Below are 16,336 nucleotides of genomic sequence, written 5' to 3'. Positions count from 1 at the left end.
TTTTCATCTTTGTCTGCCTCCAGAATTATTCCGATGCAGTTTTTCTGTCACAACACACAAGTTAGTGTGAATTATTTATTTTGAACTGGACTTCATTAAGTTCTGGGACCACCAACTTTATGTGTTTGAGACCTCTAAGGGTCCTGCTGGCTTTATGTTTCCCAAGCATATCAAATATATTGTGGCAATAAGTAATTAAGTGATGTATAAACTAGCAGCACTTTGAAGCTTGCTCAATAACTGGTGCTAGCATCAAGTTCAACAACAGGACTTTTCTGGCTCTTGTTAGGTAAAAAAAAAGATTTTTTTTTATCTATTTGCAACTAGTGAGCTGGTGCATTTACTCCTGCTCTGCTGATTTGGACAGGAAATAGGAGACTTCAAACAAGCCACAGTCAAAGGGAGACTAATTTGTGCTAAAGACATTTCAGTATGAACAAAACCTAATTGCTATTAATGACTGCTGTACTGGGGACTGAAATGTGCTCTTCACTAACAGTTTTAATTTCTTTAAATAATATTCAATGTGATGGAGGTTTCTTCTTTGGTTCTGCTTGGTCATGGGGTGTCTTCTGTTTGTTGGGGTTTTCTCTCCACTTTATACCTTACAGTATAAAGTGCCTCGGGGCGACTGTTGTGGATAAGACTGAATTGAGCTGAGCAAGCGTGGTGGCACAGTGGTTAGCACTGCTGCCCCACAGTAAGAAGGTTCTGGCTTCAAAGACACCAGCTGGCATGGTATCGTCCTCTTTAGCAGAAATAACTACTAACTGTTGCATAACTGTCTGCCTCCTCTGAAATCAGCTGACTGAAAATCTTCACCACTTTTACATGTTAAGTTCATTTAGTTTCTAGATATTTGATGGTTTTCTTGATTTTTCAATATTTCCTGGGGATTCAAGTCTAGTTTCATAACTACATTTCTTCTTTCAAAGCAATTCCTTGGTGGACTTCTGTGGTGTTAAAATGCTTTAGTTTTTAAACTGATGTTCTTTTTGGATATCAAAGGATTTTCCCCCCAGCACGCTTTCAGGTATGTCAGATTTGGGCAATCTCTTTGTGATTGTAGATGCAGCTCTAAAAGTTACCTGTGGTCAAATGTTTTGATTCTGTTTGTTAAAATCTGACAATCTGACAATGGGCAGCAAGTCCTGGACAAACAGACATTAATATAAAACTTTGCTATGTGTGGATGATTTTTATTATAGCTGAATGATCTGTTTTAGGATAATTTACCAGTTTCATGTGTGACTCTCTGCCTGCAGGCCTTAGAGGTCACTCCCCAAAGATGTTCTAGTCACTGGCACCATTCTGAAATCTGTGCTTTTGAGTTTTCCAGGTTTTAATTAAAATTATGTTTTATATTTTATAATTTTTTACCAGATGAGTTTATGTTTAGATATATTAAAGAAAAAAATCCAAGTTTCATGAGATCTACTCGTATGTATAGTGTAAACAATAGCAAACAAGGACACGACCGCCAATGGATGGGTTTGGATCGTCAAGCCCAGCAAATGTTGGTTTGGTGACAAACAGTATGTGTTTATGGCTTACACACATGATCTGGGTGTGATTGTGCTGAACTTCTTCACACAGGGAAATATATAATGAATTCTTTAAAAGATAATCCATCTGTTTTCTCCTCTGTTTATTCCTTCTGATGTATTTTTTCTCTCAACCTATTTACTGCACACAAAAAACGACAGGTTGGAAACACAGCACTCTCAACCTGGCGCACCACGAGAAATCAGCTCTTAAAAAACATTTTCCTAAATTAGAAGAGAGGTAGGCTGAACTTTTAGGAACTATTTAAAAGAATGGATAATAAAAGGCAAATGTTTAGTGACAAATCTACACTCACAGGATGTGATGTTCATTTTCAGGTCTCAACAAACGCTGTCCATCAGACACACGTCTTCATGTTAAACCAGTTTATTCTGCAGTTTGGGAAATGCATATATATAAATATATTCATCTTCTTGCTGAAGGTGAAATGAAAAAATTGATAAAACTCCCATTTCTGTCCTTTTATTATGTAGCCAGGTTAATGCTTGGCTTTTGAAGTTTGGTATCAATCTGATACCAAATACAGATCCTGATACTTTTAACCTATAAAGGCAGCTTGTGTAGGGGAGAGCAGTGTGTCACGATTTATGAGATGAATTATCATCAATCTGCACATTCTGAACACATTTTAATGACCGCTAAATCTCTGTGATTTTTACTTTCCATATAATTGATAGCAACAAAACGCTGCTTTGAGCTTTTTGTGTATTTTGAAAGTGGGATTTTTGGAGACCTGGGTCGACTTCTGATGTGTAAGGCTATAAATAAAACAGACAAAAAGCCTCATACATTATTCATTGTGCATATTTTAGGTACATTTTTTATTTCCCCCAAAATAATGCATTCCTGAACTTAGAGGAAAGGAACAAAGTATTGATCCTGTCACCCTAGTATCAACCCGATACCAATACCAGCGTTGTAATTGATACTGTTTGGATATTTGGATCAATCCACCCACCTCTAGGCTTTAGCTAGCATGAAAGAACACAACTAGTCCGGCTCTTTAACAAAATCCAGCTTTCACGGATCATTAAAGTTTAAATTAAATTAGCACCTTATAGCTTGTTTGCTTTTGGCCACCATTAGGCAAAGTATGTTCCAGACTAAGGCTATGTCTACACTAATCCGGATAAATTTGAAAACAGTGTTTTCGTCTAAAAACGCTCCGCGTCCACAAGATCATTTTCAATCATTTACGAACAGTTGTTCAATTCTTACGTCACTGTATTGCACATGCATGAAATGTAAGACGATTTGACCTTTCTGTCTGCCATTTATTTACTTTCCAGATTTTGAAACATTGCTGCAAAATGTTGAGGAAAAGCACAGAGTTTTTTAAATGGACTGACAATGAGGTGGTGTACAAAGTTGCAAAAGCGAGTGAGAATTAAAGAATTTGAAGAAAAGCTACCTGGAGCATGTACAAACTGATATTAATCTTCAATAGGGCTGTCAAAATTTCAATCAATTGAGAGCAAACAAAAAAACTGCTGTAATGCCCTCCGCCATCTTAGTTTAATTGGTCACATGACTGCATCATATGATTAAAATGCGTCATCGTTTTCGAAAACCTCCGTTTTTTCGTAGTCCACACTGCGATGCAAAAACGTATTTTTCAAATGTATCCACTTTGGAGAGCATTTTCAAAAAGCTCAGGTCTCCTTGACCAAAAACACCATCTCAGTGTGGACGGAAGGCCAAAGCTAAGAGAAAAAGATGCGTTTTCAAACAAAAACGAATTAGTGTGGACATGGCCTTAGAAAAAGTCTGCCACGTAACACCCTTACAACTCTGAATTGCTAATTTTACATTTTAAAATGCCGTTTCTTGTACCCAAGTCTTAATGCTAAGCTAAGCTAACTGGCTCCTAGCTCTCGTTTTATACCAAACACACACACCCACACAAACACACATATAGTTTTACCAGCAGCAAGCCTATTTCCCCAAATTCTTAACTGTGCTCTCGGGTTTGGAAACACGTTGTGCTGTTTCCTGTGGATACTGGGAAACACTCCAGGCTCTGTAGCTCACCTACCTTATTACAACTCATACCAGCTGTCTAAGCAAGAGCTTCACTAAACTACTAACAGTCCACCTCCACAGGACAGGACATGAGAACAGGCAAGTTGTGGGAGACAAAATATTCCATGTTGTTTTTAGAAAACTATCAGCATTACGGTAAAGATCAAAAGCAAGCACCTGGAGTGTGTTGTAAGTGCTTAAGAGCCAGATTTTTATCCAACTGCTAAAGACAGGTGATAAAATAAAATAAAGGGTTAAGTGCTGGATCACTGTGTGTTGCCAGAACAGCTTTAGTGTTCCCTGGCACTGGTTCTCCAAAGTCTTTACTGGAGGGATAGGCACCATTCACCCAAAAGATATTCCCTCATTGGTTTATTGATGACGATGGTAGAGAGCACTATCTAACACGGTGGTTCAGACATCTGTGTTCACCTGGGTTGACCTGAGTGATTATGGCCAAAGTATATGATTCATATCATTTCATCCTGTAAGAGACCACTCCCACAACTCTGTTTTTGCAGCGACCCATCTTAATCCACGCCAGCAAAAACGTTGTGAAAGTCTCTTAACTTGAAAGTCTTGGTCACCTATCTGTAGATATGTACATGTGTTTTTGATAAGAAGGGGAAAAAAGCCTGATGCATAAATAGAGAGGCACTGGCTGAAAAAAGGAGGAATGGGTTACCCCTCCCTGAAAATGTCAGGATTTCCTGAACGGGCTCAGGGCCTCGTTAATCTAACGTGGAGGAGAAGTGGCTGTTTTCATGTAAATTTGAATAACACATTGTTTTAATGCGGAGAAGGTTTCCCACTAGCTTTTCCTTTCTGATACCAGGCCCTTCAGCTCCACAATGACCTGTGTTCCTACTGTATGTAATGCATGAACAAAGCTGGGTGTTGTACATCCTATTTTCTAATTGTGTCTCGATTTGTTTGGTGTTTTATTGCCTGAAGTTTCAAGAGCACCTATCATGCTTTTCCTTATTTTCCGTCACATACAGTATGTACTGTTACAGTAGTGGATTCACATATTAAACATGCACAAAGTTTCAAATAATGAGCTCTATGTATGCAAAAATAATCCCTATGTCACAATATCAGGTTCTCAATGTGGTCACAAAAATAGCAGTGTTTTGCAATATCTATATAAAATTACCAATATTGCTATTAGTCAAAGTCTTCTGTGATTTTATAACAAAATATTCACAGCTCAAAAAAAAGAGGAACACATTCAAAAATCATTAGATCTCAACATTTTCATGCACCAGGAGGAATCTTGGACCCACTGCACCAGGGTAGTGTCAAGAATTTCATCCTGATAACTAATGGCAGTCAGGGTGCTGTTGCTTAGTCGGTCTGTGAGTCCTTCCATGGATATACCATCACTGACCCACCACCTAACTGGTCGTGCTGAACAGTGTTATAGACAGCATAACATTCTCCATGGCTTCTCCAGACCCTTTCATGTCTGTCACATGTGCTCAGGGTGAACCTGCTCTCATCTATGAAAAGCACAGGGTGCCAGTAGTGCATCCGCCATCTCTGGTATTCTATGGCAAATGCAAATTTGGCTCGGCAAAACGGTGCTGGGCAGTGAGCACAAGGCCCCCTTGGGGATGTTGGTCCCTAGGGCCTTCTATGGCTCTGTCCAGCTCTCCCAGAGTAGCTGGAATCTTCTTTATGCTTGAGACGGTGCAGGGGAACATAGCAAACTTTCTGGTAATGGCACTTATTAATGTGCCAACCTGGAGGAGTTGGACTGCCTTTGAAACCTCGGTAGGGTCCAGAAGTGACAACATTAGGCACCCTAGTCCAATGCAAAACTAGTGAAAACAGTCAGAAATAATGGGGAGGAAAGAAACTTTTTTTAACAGTGCTCACATGGAGGTGGCGGGTGCGTTGGCATTAAACCATACAAAAAGAAGAACTGCACAATTATTTACAATATAAGTTATTAATAAGTCCATTATCAGAACTTTTCTAGAGTGAATATCCTTTAAATGACTATCTCAGAAACAATCATCCACCTGTGAGCATAGAAGCCTGGCACATATGATGTTCAAAGCTTCTGTGAGGTGTAGCCAATCTGAAGAAAGTTAGCTTGAATGGAGATAAGCTAGCTTGTTTCAGACACAGGAAGAATTACAGAGCTCCACAAAACTGCAAATCATGCAAAGCTACTGTGGCAGAGCAAGAAAAATATGGAGATGAAGAATGAACATAACAATTTGACTTCAAAAGAAGTAACTATCAAACTATCAAGATTAACAATCAAAACATATGAATATTTATATAGATCACGTATTGTAAGATACCTGAACAGTGTAATGATCAGAGGTCCACATCATTATTGTGAATGAGTTTCTACTCGTCGTTCTGACTAGAAAAACCATATCAGATAATAGACAGAAGTCTTTTTTGAAAATAACAGCACTGCTCACCTGGTCTGGCGAAGAGGAATCGGTAATGAGATGCAGAGGAAAGGGTCAAAGGTGTTGCTCTGTTTCAGGCAGTGTGGGCATGTCAGTGAAGATCTGCGGGGACGAAAGAACACAGTCACATTAGTCTCGAAAAAACAGCTGCACTGACTTGACACGGGCTTCCAATTAATCTCAAAGTCCTCCTGATTAAGTCTGGCAGGAAAGGAGATGGCTTAATCTTGTTACACAAGTGAACACCACAGGAAAAGTGTTCACAGTGCTCCATTCAGACGCCTTGATCTGATTGTGAGAAAGGAAAAGATGAGTGATGTAACTGGTGGGAATGAGAGAGAGTCGAGGGATGGGGTGGGGGTTAGAGGTAGTTGAAGCAGCCCCCCTGGGATGATTGGCGCTATAAACGCAAAACAGCAAAAGCGGTTTCCACGCTGTTGCGTCACTTTCGCTGCTCATGTGATGCCATTAAAGGAGGCTCGAGCAAAGGAGGTAGGTGAATTTCCTAAGTTTCCTAAGTACGTCTGAATGCACAGAAAGGAGGGAGTGACTACAACAGCGATTTTTGTTCCTGTGGATGGCTTCACTTCTTTCAGTTAATCCCTCTTAATGTCATTGGAAGAAATAGCTTATTCTAGTGAGCTAATTGTCTCAACAATGAGTCAGGGAGCCCACAGAATTTAAAAGCAGGATTGCTGGAAGTGATTTTGTAAACCTCAACTCTCTGTAAACAGATCTAATTATGTGAATGTTCAATAAATTTATAAAAAAAAAAAAGCCGTACAGATTCAAAAACAGGCGTACTCATACACACTCTTCTGAAGTTACCAATAGAAGACTGAGCCTGTCCATGGTTTTTATGGTTTACAGATGAAATGAATAAAATAATATATTCGCACAATGAGCCATCTGTACCACCTGCAGTATTTGCTCTATGTGCTGAAATTCAGGCTGTGGTTTTGGTCAGTATGTAGACCAGATTCCTTCAGATTCCTTCCAGTCCAGTTAAAAATCCAAGTTGGAAACATTCCTCAGAGATTTTGATCCATGACATGATGGCATCACACAATTAAAACCAGGTTGAAATGATTTGGGGTTTGTGACAAACAGAAGAAGAGTACACTGTCGTCATAAAGGGTTGGACATAGTCTGCAACAATACTCAGGTAAGCTAACCTATTTAAAGGATATTTAGTTGGTACTAAGTGGCCCAAAGTGTGCCAAAAAATTTACAACACCATTACATGACCAGCAGCAGCCTGAGCTATTGATCAGGATGGATCCATTCTTTCATATTGTTTACAATATACTTACATCAAATTCTGACCCTGTTATCCAAATCCTGCAACAGAAATCAAGACTCGGACCAGGCAGCATTTTTCCAATCCTATATTGTCTAATACTGGTGAGCCCATGCAAGCTGTAGCCCCAGGTTTCCTGTTCTTAGCTAACAGAAGTAGTCCTCTGCTGCTGTAGATACCAGATTCAGCACTTTAAGGTTCTATATCCTGTGCATTCAGAGATGTACATACCTTAGTCATAATTAATTATTTGAATTTCTGTTGCATTCCTATCAGCTTGAAGCAGTCAGACTCTCCTCTGACTTTTCTCTAAAATACAACAACCATGTTCAAAACCACTCAAATCAACTTTTTTCCCCATCCTGATGCTAAGTTTAAACTTCAGCAGGTCTTCTTGTCCATGTCTGCATGCCTAAATGCACTGAGCTGCTGCCATGTGATTAGCTGATTAAACAATAATACATCATCACATCATATTATTTGCTCCTTATAAGATAAATTAAACATACTATATGTATAAAAATATATATTTATAAATATAAATGATAATGACCATCAGAATTTGTAACTTCCATGAACTGACCTCCTGTGCTCAATTCAATAGCTAATTAAAACCAACAGTTACAGCTGAGCTTCGCCTTTGGCTGCTGTTAGCTCAAAAGTTTAATTTCCAGACTAGCTAGAAAAATTATTTTAGTGTAAAAATTACTAAAAAGTTTCTCAGGAGCACCATTTGACTGTGTTAACATAAAAACGTGTGGTTATACTTTGCAGGTGTTTGGTATGGCTCTGTGTAACTGCTTAAGTGTGACGGACGGTTCTGCTGCAAACATCTGTTCAGCTGTAAACATATTCCCGAGGGTTTTCCTTTCCCGCCGGCACAGGAACCTCACACCACACCGGAAGCGTGCACAGCATGTTTCAATGGAACTATAGTGTTGATCAGTCATTACTCTAATTTATCTTTTCATTTGTATTACTTCAATATCAAAACAACAGAAATAAATCTGTTGAAATAGTGTGGAAAGCACCAGGCAGAACATTAACTAAGAGATTTGTGGGAAATACAGCTCATGCACAGCAATATGTAAGCGTAAGTAGAAGATCTGAAGTTCACATCATGTCTTGATTGAACTGAGGTCACGCTAACGACCTGTGAACCTTTTGCGACCTTAGCACACTCCATGAGAAAGACATAGATAAACTGACCAAATGTGTTTTCCTTACAGAAAGGCACCTGACAGACCCAGTGAGGGAGTAAAGGGAGGTGTGGGAGGCTGGTGAACAAAGCTCTATTCAAACAAGCCCAGCTGACATGGGCTCTTAGTGGATCTCTCCATTTTGGCAGAGTCGAATGGCTGCCCTACGGATGTCTTATTCTCGCCAGGAAACAGTGAGGGCAACCGCACTGCATGCATACAAATCACACTCAGCCTTAGCTAAAACATAGATGTGCCCAGCGCTGCTCTGAAACACTTAGAAAGAAAAAAGCAGCAAAGGAAGAGGTGATATTCTGGTGATGCTCTAATGGAGGAAGCGTGGAAAGGTTGAAAGGTATGTATCCCCTCATCTGTGATGCAGCCATGCTGAAGAGACTCTTGGCTTGATGCTTTCCTACAGCACAGAGCTTTGAACCTTCCTGAATAACACTTAATTTACTTATCTGCTTCCACTTCATTTTCTTTTCTAAGCAATTAGAAAGAAAACAACTTGGGTTGAAATGAAACGCGCTGGCACCTCATTTTTCTCACTAAGCCTCGTCGCTATCCTCCGCTGGGAGGTGGGGAGCAGTTTATTGACCACGTTAATGTTCTGAAATTGAAAAGGCATGAACCTTAATTTGTGTCTCATAATTCTCTAATTAAAAGTACAATTGAGACATAATAATACTAGAACGAGAGAGTAAGCGAGATCCCTCGGAAAAATTGGCGCCACAGTAAGACGAGCTCCACACTCCCACTGAAACTGCACCATATCTGTAATTTGAAACACTTGACTGACTGTCATTCAGCCTTCATGCGGTGCACACTGCTGGAAAGTCTTTTTTTTTTTTTACTAACTACAGCTACGGTAACTCACCCACATATAGTAAAAGATTACAATCTTTGATCTAATTTAGGCTTTACTTTATGTCAGGGTCCTGGGACTGGGCGACCCAGGATCCCTGAGCAGTTATGTATTATATTATTATTATTATTATATGTATTTTGGTATTGCTGCTGCTCTCCTCCATGATTGTAGATGTGAGTGTGTGTGTTTATGTCTGCGGGGATGCTTGGAGGATGGAGCTCAGCCACCTGCAGGCCTGAGGGGTGTGGCCCTGCGGAAGGACTGGCCACACCCGAAGCCACACACCTGCCGCTGATCAGGGCTCGTCGGGGGAGCTACTTAGGAGAGTCTTGGAGCTCCCACCGACGCGGGATCATTGCATGAGACTCCACGTTAGTCGTCCTGTTACTGAGTTAGTGTGTGTGTATGCCCGCGTTGTATGTGTCCTGACGGCTGCGTCTTTTGTTTCCCGCAGGAGGAGCGTGGAAGACACGGGAGCAGCGAGCACCGGGGGGTGCTGACACGGGAGCGGAGAGCACAGAAACACGGACTATTCACGGGGAGACACGACACGGGAGTCTGGGAAAACACGGGGATTTATTGTTACGTTGTTTGGATTGTCACCATTGTAAATAAACACTGTCTATACATAGAGCACCGCGCCTGGGTCCTCCTTCCCCACTCCTTCCACGGTGTGCCATGCCATACCGTGACACTTTATGTGGACCTATTATTTACATTTTCTGCCATATACATGCTGTTATAATATCAGATGCTCATATTCAACGTGGCCAAAGTTTACAGTGTACACTGATCACACATAACATTATGACCAGTGTTGGTCAAGTTACATGAAAAAAGTAATCAGTAACTAATTACCGATTACTTCCCCAAAAAAGTAATCCCGTTACTTTACTGATTACTTATTTTCAAAAGTAATTAGTTACTTAGTTACTTTTTAAAAACACGATTTAATACCTGAGTAGGTGATAAAGTGATAGATCTTTCAGCCCAATTCTACTTTTTCTGCATAATCCATCATACAAAATGTAATCAAATGGAAAAGTCTCTTTTTAAAACTTGTTTTATTAGTTTTAATCTTTTAACTTTATGCATCAAACAAAAATTAAATTATATGCACCATTCTCTGACTGGAAGAAATTTGTTTAACATTTAAACCTATTTTCTGCACATTCCAGCACATAAAATAAAATATTTTTTTGTGTTTACACTCAGTCTTCCAAATAGATGCAAGTGAAATACAGCAAAAAAATGTTGAGTGAAAATGTTGAGTGGCATAGGCTGAGGTTTACCCTGGTGCAGGTGTGCTGCAGCGGTCAGTGGAAGAATCTGCGAGTTTCTCTGTGAGTTTCCCATTACGTCGTAGCGCACTCGGTGCTTGCTCGGAAGTTAAGGGTTTTTTTTCGCTGTAAAAATAAGTTTTCTTCCCACTAGGGCTGGGCCATATTATACCGTTCACGGTAATACCGGTATAATGTTAGGCAACGATAGGAAAATGAAATATCGCGATAGAATATGAGTAAAACGCGCATGCGCAGTGCCTTTGTTTTCATACGCACATGGCCGATTGTTGAGTGAAACAGATGAACCAGAATTGGTTTGTAAAAATGGTGCAACTTCAGTGATGTGGAACTGGTTTGGTGTTTGTCCGTCAGATACACGACAAAGCACATTTTTTTGCAGAACATGCAAGCGGCCGTCGTTATTGTCGTATTTGTCGGACTAAGATGCTCTTAAATCTGGGAGTAATCTGGGTCCTAAACTCCGTATGCTTCAGGTCAAACAACACTGCAGCATCACTTAGAGTTAAAAACTGTCTAAATTCTTTCATCTTTAATAAAACGATCAGCATTGCTGCTTTACCAGGTGTAACTATGAAGTTTAACTTCCAGGCATCCATGAAAACAAAATGTATTACATTTAACGGAGTTAGAAGCTAGCAGGAAGCTAGCGGAAGTTAGCTCGCTAGTTTCGCTAGTTACCTAAACATGATATAGCATGTTCTGACTGAGAGATTTCTGAAAAAAATCAAACGTACAGCTCTGCTATCACTTCCAACATAAATGAAGACAGGAAACTAAACAGCAGTGACGTTTGTAGGGTTACTGAAGTTGGGCTAGCTGGTATATAATTATGTGCTACGTGATCGCTAGCAACACAGCTATGTTAGCATAACATACACAGTGAAGCTGGAGGACAAACACTAACACTTTTCCACTTATAAAAGTTAACGTTAAGGTTCCTCATGGTTAGAGACAAATGCAATCGCATGGCAGGATGCTGTAAAAGGACCAAACTTCAGTCAGGAGAACAACTGAGATAATCCATCCACAATACGAGGTTAGTCATTAATATACTGCAACAACATGGGAATAGAGCAGCTGCCAGAGAATTCAACATTAATGAATTAATGGTACAGAAGTGGAGGAAGCAAGAAGAATGAGTTTAATAAAGTTTGATTTATCTGACTGCTTTGTTTCGCTTAATGTGCCTTATAATCCCGTGCACCTTATGGTCCGAAAAATACGTACTGCACACTGCAGTTTAATGTTGCAAAGCACCTCTTTTTAACTTCAGTGGATATTATATATGGTTATGCTCAGGATATGTCAGCCCATTTCTACTGGAAATGCCTTTTGGTTAAACTTTCAGCAAGGAATTTGCATTTGCACTGTTACATTTTTATAAAGCTTTAATGTACATAAAAACCAGCTTCTTGTTTAAGTGAAAATAAATGGAAGGTTGTCTTTTTGCGCTAGTAATGTTGTGGAGTTGTATTTTGTCTCGCATCAATTATATCGTCAGTTATATCGTTATCGCAAATTTTCAAATATATATCGTGATAAATATTTTTGGCCATATCGCCCTGCTCTACTTCCCACGCACAATGGACACGAATGTTTTTGTCACTTTTTACAGAATCAAACTCAAAGTAAGGTCAGTACTTCCACGCTTTAAACGCTGCACGCTCATACTCTCTCCCGCACTCGATATATGATCCATTGTTGATCTGCACACAGCTGTTGTCACAAACGTCGCACTCGCTTACGTCACTGTCATGAGACATTCTCGCAAAAAAAATCACGGTTTTAGTAACGCAGTAATGCAGCGTTACTACAGGAAAGTAACGGTAATCTAATTACCGTTTTTGCTATAGTAATCCCTTACTTTACTCGTTACTTGAAAAAAGTAATCGGATTACAGTAACACATTACTTGTAACATGTTACTGCCCATCTCTGTTTATGACCAGCTGCATAATATTGTTGGCGAAGACCTTTACTGGTCTGCAGCTCTGCAGCCCCATACACAACAAACTGTGTTGCTCTGACACCTTTCTACCAGAACCAGCATTAACTTTACAGCAATTTGAGCTACAGCAGCTTGTCTGTTGGACCAGACATCACCAGCCAGCCTTCACTCTGCCCATGACCCTGTCGCTGGTTCACCACGGTTCCTTCCTTGGACATTTTTTGATAGATCCTGACCACTGAAGAATGGGAAAACCCCATAAGATGCTCTGACTCCGTCATCTAACCATCACAGTTTGGTTCATGTCAAACTAGCTCAAATCCTTACACGTGCCCATTTTTCCTGCATCAACTTTGAGGACAAAATGTTCACCTTCTCCCTAATATCTCCCATCTACTGACAGGGCCAAGATGAGATAATTAGTGTTATTCACTTCACCTCTCAGTGCTCATATGTTATGCCTCAAGCTATGGTTTCACTACAGCTAAACACTTGGAGCCTTATAGTTTTTTTTCTGCTTCTGGCTTAGTGGGACGTCACTGCGAGCAGATTTCCCTGATATCGCATGTCAAGCACGCAGCTCTGGCTGTGAGTGCAGCAGCCTCGTCCAACTTCTACTTTTTTGGCACAGCCAATAAACCAAGAAGGAAGAGAGTTAAATGGCTTCCTTTAGACATTGTACAAAGGCCCAGTATACAATTATTAAGGATTATATTAAACTTCATATAATGTAAAGATGCGATAATATAAAATACTGAGCTAGGTCCATTTTAGAGGGCCTAAAATTCTATGCATCAGTGAGTGAACCGAAGTAGAAATGAAACTAAAGTCATCACAAAACGAGCCTTTTGATCAGCTCCAGAATGTGATGACACATAACATAAATAAAGATCTAATAATTGTTGGCGCTGCTCGCTTGGACGGTGATTTAACTTGTTTGAACATGTATAATGGCCGTGATGATTGCATAGTGACAAACCGGGCTATTACAAGGATAATTCTCCGGTCTGTCAACTCTAGATGTTGTATTGCATTGGACACTGCATTGCAAAGTGCTACACGGGCAGTGACGGAGCCCCAGGACTCAGTTCCTTGGAAGCCAAAAGAGAGAGAGAGACAGGAGTTGGGAAATTTTTCTTCCAAGTCTAATTCTAGCAGTGCAATACATTCATAAGCAATTAAAAACTCAGTGTTTGGATGCTTGTCTGCAACTCTTGCACTGGTAAAATAGACTGACAGTGTAATGTATATGCTGGAGTATCTGTGTAAAGGTTTTGCTAAGGAAAACTCAGCCTGTAGTACACAGTATACAACAGAATTGAATGCACGCATGTGCAGTAGCACTTTTAAGCAATCAAAAACAAGTAAAGACTATATTATAAATAAAGGACCTGAAGTCAGAGTACACCGGTGTATACTTTAGCTTATTCATTCTCATTTGACCCCCTGCTGAGGTAAAAAAATATACACAAACAAAGCAGAGGGTCAACAATAAATACATCTATCACCCATGTCCAAACACAGATACAATCGCTTTAAAAATTCACATTTAATAAAAATGTCTTTAGAGTTAAACAATGTCGTTATCTTATATGCATTTGGTCTCAATCTAAAATATACAGCAGATATATTTAATGATTATAAATAAATAATGAAATAATGATACTAATATCCAAGGTTTCCCAAGCTACAGAGTATGTGATTAACATATGTAACATAATAAAATCTGCCCCACCTACACCTCGCCAAATAACACCAAACCTAAACTATGCAAATTATTTTCCAGCTGGAACTGTTGCTTAAATAATCCAGAATGTAAACAGATACATGGATACACTCATATCACTTTTAAAACATGCCAGGTTTCCAATTTTGCCTCAGGATATCAGATATCCTTATGTCAAGTGCTGCTTTTATGTACTTGCCATTTACCACTCCAGTCTGTCCCCATAAATAAGAAAGTCCTACATGATCAAATATTTGCTTTACCTTCACAGCCCAGTTTGATATCAAGTGGGCCGTGTAATGTTCTTATTCCTCTATGAATAAAACATCAAGAATTGCTCCTGGTGCTAGCTGTTTATTATTCTTTCTACAACGATCACTTTCTTCTTCTACTCTGTATATCTTATTGATTCCAGAGCGCCCCCTGTGGGTAGCTTCAACAATAGCAACTATCATTACATCCCCTTTCCAAACAGGTTGGTGTTATACTAACCACAATTCCAAAGAGAACTGTTACTCTGTAACATCTGAACATTCTTGTCTAACATTCAACATGTTATAAATTGTGCAACAAGCTACATTCAGTAGTATTCTTTTTTTTTTTTTTTATAACCAAAAATTGTAGCACAAGTCAAACAAAATAAATCCAAATGTATACCTTACATCTTCCAGAATGAACCAAATGAATCCCATACAGCCCTCAAGCACATTAGAACTCTTCACCTTTGACAGCTTGAACAGTCAATAACACATAACTCAGCAGGTATCAATTAAGTGTGAACAATTACTATTCTAAATGAATTATTATCCGTTGTTTACTTGTGATTTATTATTATTATTTTTTAACAATTCTTTACCACAACAGTTCACACTTGTTCTATGAGCCTCTCTGTAGGTTTCTTAGGTCTGGTAGACCTTCTCAGTATCTCAGACATTGGGGAAGTTGAAGGAGGCTCACTGTGGTGCTCAACAGGGTTAGCACCTCGTTGTTCAGTTCCAGTCTCTGTGTCCTGATGTTTAACATCCTGTGTCTTTAACAGACTTCTCCGGTTTCTTCTTAACACTTGTCCATTCTCTGTCTGAACAGCAAACGATCTGGGCCCTACTTCGCTGAGAACTGTTGCTTTTTTTGTCCCAGAAATCTGGACCTGCAATCCTCACAACATCTCTTTCCTGGAGCGGTTCCAGACGCCTTGCAGTTTTGTCATAGTTCCCTTTCTGTCTGTGCTTGAGTTTCATTCTTTTGTCGGTCAGCTTGTTGTCATGTGCATTGTCATTTTCCTTGGAAATGTGTGGAAGTGTGGTGCGGAGCTTGCGATGCATGAGTAGCTCAGCAGGTGATGCCCCACACTCCAGTGATGAAGCTCTGTAGCTTAGCAGAGCCAGGTAAGGGTCGGTCTTACTGTCTCTTGCTTTTTTGAACAATCTCTTTACTATTTGGACTCCTTTTTCTGCCTGTCCATTCGCTTGGGGATACAAGGGACTAGAGGTGATATGTTGAAATCCATATTGTTTTGCAAAGTCACTAAATTCTCTACAGTCATATTGTGGACCATTGTCACTGATGACACACTGTGGAATTCCATGTCTGGCAAAAAAGCCCTTCATGTGTGTGATGACTGACTGTGCTGATGTACTGGAAAGCTGTGCCACTTCTGGATAATTAGAATAGTAGTCAATCACCAAAACATAGTCCTTGCCATCCAGATGAAATAAATCCGTGCCTACCTTTTGCCATGGTGCAGTGGGTAGGTCTGCTGCCAGCATTGGCTCTTTTGTTTGTTTGTAGTGATGTTTGAGACATGTTTCACATTTCTGTATCATCTCTTCAATATCCCTGTTGATGCCTGGCCAGTAAACTGCTTCTCTCGCTCTCCTTTTACATTTCTCCACTCCAAGATGTCTTTCATGGATACGCTGAAGCATGTCTTTCCGCATGGATTGCGGTATGACAATCTGGTTTTGTCTCA

The 16,336-nt window shown here is 39.8% G+C and overlaps 1 protein-coding gene across 1 annotated transcript in view; it reads right to left on the bottom strand.

The window, feature by feature from the left end:
* The window catches only part of usp43b (ubiquitin specific peptidase 43b), a 94,174-nt gene that overhangs the window by 36,489 nt on the left and 41,349 nt on the right, over window positions 1–16,336 (bottom strand). Inside the window, exon 4 of the mRNA XM_085453497.1 lies at window positions 6,030–6,122. Within this exon, the coding sequence (XP_085309623.1) occupies window positions 6,030–6,122 (93 nt within the window). The remainder of the gene's footprint in view (window positions 1–6,029; window positions 6,123–16,336) is intronic.

This window comes from Copadichromis virginalis, linkage group LG4 (genome assembly GCF_057382275.1).
Source record: "Copadichromis virginalis isolate Kocher_CV1m ecotype Utaka linkage group LG4, C_Virginalis_male_GT1.1, whole genome shotgun sequence".
Taxonomy (NCBI): domain Eukaryota; kingdom Metazoa; phylum Chordata; class Actinopteri; order Cichliformes; family Cichlidae; genus Copadichromis; species Copadichromis virginalis.
This window is presented reverse-complemented; position numbering and strand designations above follow the sequence as displayed.